Source organism: Sarcophilus harrisii, chromosome 6 (assembly GCF_902635505.1).
Source record: "Sarcophilus harrisii chromosome 6, mSarHar1.11, whole genome shotgun sequence".
Taxonomy (NCBI): Eukaryota; Metazoa; Chordata; class Mammalia; order Dasyuromorphia; family Dasyuridae; genus Sarcophilus; species Sarcophilus harrisii.
Window position 1 is genome coordinate 195,757,759 of NC_045431.1, and position 3,230 is coordinate 195,760,988.

The 3,230-nt window shown below is 34.0% G+C and overlaps 1 protein-coding gene across 1 annotated transcript; it reads right to left on the reverse strand.

Annotated features, from left to right (window-relative positions):
- Positions 1-214: 214 nt before the first annotated feature.
- On the reverse strand, positions 215-1,156 carry LOC100919798 (olfactory receptor 480-like). The gene has a single exon (XM_012552466.2). The coding sequence runs from the start codon at positions 1,148-1,150 to the stop codon at positions 215-217; it is 936 nt and encodes a 311-aa protein (XP_012407920.1). The 5' UTR covers positions 1,151-1,156.
- Positions 1,157-3,230: the final 2,074 nt, after the last annotated feature.

Below are 3,230 nucleotides of genomic sequence, written 5' to 3' on the forward strand. Positions count from 1 at the left end.
CAGCTTTTACCCATCTAAATAAAAATAGATCTTTTCTAAAGAACAATTATGATCATTATTTTACCCTAACAATTATTGTTTATTTTATTAATTATTATGGAAATATTAATTATCATGGGCAAAGAAAGTTTTTTTCCCCCTCACATTCCCAAAAGTTATTTTACTTCCTAAAATGCAATATGTACTAAATACTTCTTGTATTGAGTTGAAATCATTAAAAAAGATGTTTCCTATTTATCAGTTTTCTTAGGGCCCCTTTTACTTCATTGTTTCTCAGACTGTAGATCAGGGGGTTCAACATAGGGATCAATACAATGTAGAAAACAGACACCACTTTATTCTCATCTTCTGAGTAGCTCGACTTAGGCATCACATAAATGAATGTAGTGGTCCCATAAAAGAGAGTGACTGCTGTGAGGTGGGAAGTGCAGGTTGAGAAAGCTTTGGATCTCCCTTCAGAAGATTTTATCTTCAGGACAGAAAAGAGGATGTATACATAAGAGATTATGATAACTAGTACTGTGATCATAATTATTGACCCAGCAAAAGCAGAAGGAATAATTTCAGCGAGATTATCTTGGGAGTAGGAAAGCTTCAAAAGTGGTGAATAATCACAGAAAAAGTGATTAATTTTGTTAGGTCCACAGAAGGACCTAACCAATAAGCAACCAGTAAAGATGCTAGCATTTACACAACTACTCAGGTAGGATGAGATTAGTAATAGAGTGCATACTTTAGGAGACATATTGGTGGAGTAGAGTAGGGGGTTACAAATGGCCATATATCGATCATACGCCATTACAGCAAGCAGGAAATATTCAGCTGTCCCAAAGATGGCTGCACAAAACATCTGGGCCACACAGCCTTCCAGAGGAATTATGGTTTTTTCCACAAGGAAGCTCTTGAGCATAACAGGTGTGACAGATGAGGAATATGCAGAGTCCACAAAAGCCAAGTGACTAAGGAAAAGATACATTGGCGTGTGAAGTTGGGAGCTCTTTCTGATCAATACGATTATACTAAGGTTTCCAAGTAAAGTGACAGTATAGACACCCAGAAATATCACAAAGAGGACGACACAAAGCATTGGCTCATCTATTAGCCCTAAAAGAATAAAATCAGTCACAGCAGTGCAGTTGTTGCCAGACATCTCTTGGAAAGAGTATCTATAAGATAGAAGAAAGGAAGTTTTAAAATAGAATAAAGAACAAAGATGTAGAAATGACGATTGAATTCAGGAAATATTCCCTGACCCTATGTGTCACTCCTGTTTTCCTCCCATACTTTGATCCTATACATTATAGCAGGCTGTTAATAAATAAAACAGAGATGAACAAATTGATTTTCTCTCAATTCTCCCCATGAACACACAGTTATTCTCATTTGCCATCTTTTTTATTGTGGCGGTGTAAAAACTACAGAAGAGCGAAAAGAATAGTTGAGTTCCCATCATAGGAAACTTTCTTAAGAATCTGCAGAGGATATATCAGAATGTATGAATGCCATTCTGCCAACCTAACCACCATTGTTAATCCCTTCCAAAGAGTCTGCTTTGTGATTCCTGACTTCTCAAACTACCACCTTCTACATCTAAATATGTTGTATACCACATGATAACTGATGATGGGAAAAGTTCTGGTTTTCAGTACTTATGCTCTAAAATCACAAAAGAAAAGGAATCTAGATTTTAAGCCTTCTCATTTTACTTTGCTCTTACTTGACATTATTGGGGAATTGGGAATGCTTTCATTCCTCTAGATATTGGTAGCCTGAAAGATTATGAAAAATTTCCTATGGGAATTTAACTGATTCTAGCTGAAAACAATGGGAAGCACTTGCTCTCTGCTGTAATCACTGCAGAGCAGCCAAGCAAACTCTGATAAAGGAAAGTAGTATCAAATAATTGTGCAATAAGAAATGATGGGTATGACTGCTTTGGAGTAATACAAGAAAAGTTTTATTAACTGATGCAGAGCAAACTTAGTGGAACAATTAATGTGATGAACACATTAATCATAATAGGGAAAACAAATTTAAAAGACCTCAGAACTTGTACCAAAATAATAACAAATTATGTTCTCAAATTCCCTCGAAGGAAATAATTACATTCCACTACTTGGAATAGAGATGATGAGCTTCAAAAGATTAAGATCAATCCTATACTATTTATGTATTGATCTATTTAAAATTGATTAGTTTTGTTCTGTATCTGCTTTTGTCCTGGAATTACTTGTCAATTTTCTTTGAAAACATTTCAGAATTCAGTGGGCCTATAATGGGTTAATTTTAGAAATTTTAGAAATTCAACTATCTTGTAAATAACTGATATATCCTTGCCTCACACAACTTACCTGCCTTCGGAAATATATGGTAAAGCAAGGGAATAGACCTGAGATCTCTACATTATCAGGTTATTTCTCAAGAATGACTGCTATTCTATCAAAATCTCTTGGGCACTAAATAGCACCTGTACTAAAACAATTCTTATTTTCATGAGAGAATAAGAGGAGACATTGCTAGCCCTACTTACCAAACTTCCAGCAAATCATATAACTCTAACCAGTTATATTGCTTCTCATGATGTCATCTATTACATTTTCTTTTTCTATATGCCCCAATATATACAAAAGAGAATCCTTCCTGGTACTCAGAAATTTGATGTTAATTGGAAGTAAACCATTACTCAATTTATTGACAGGCACCTTGTCTCTATTAATAAATGCTATCTTATTCAGACAGTGGTCTCAATTTACCTTTTTATTCAGTTTCAAACATGACAGAATAAAGGTACAGAATGACACAAACATATTCTGATAAGACTGAACTATATACCTCTATTCCTCAATGATATATATCATTTACAAGGAGAGCAAACACAGCGAGGATATAGAATTACATGAATGCATAGTGATAGACATGGGAGAGAAAAAACATTTTCAAAATGCAAAAAAGCCAAAACAGAAGTGTAACTTTATTTGTATACATGTTATGTATCTTTTAGAGATCAAGCATTTATTGATGCCTGTTGAGTCTGAAACAAATTATCTTAAATATTACTTTTTCGCTGAAATGTTCTTATTAGTCCCAATTCTAAATTCGTTTTTTCTTCTCTATCTAATAAGAAGGAATAGAAAATGAGATACTCTTCAGCTGAAGAACTTGATAATAATGCTCATATATGGTTTTATTGTCTAACTTTCTGTCTGACCACAATAAAAAATTTAAAATTA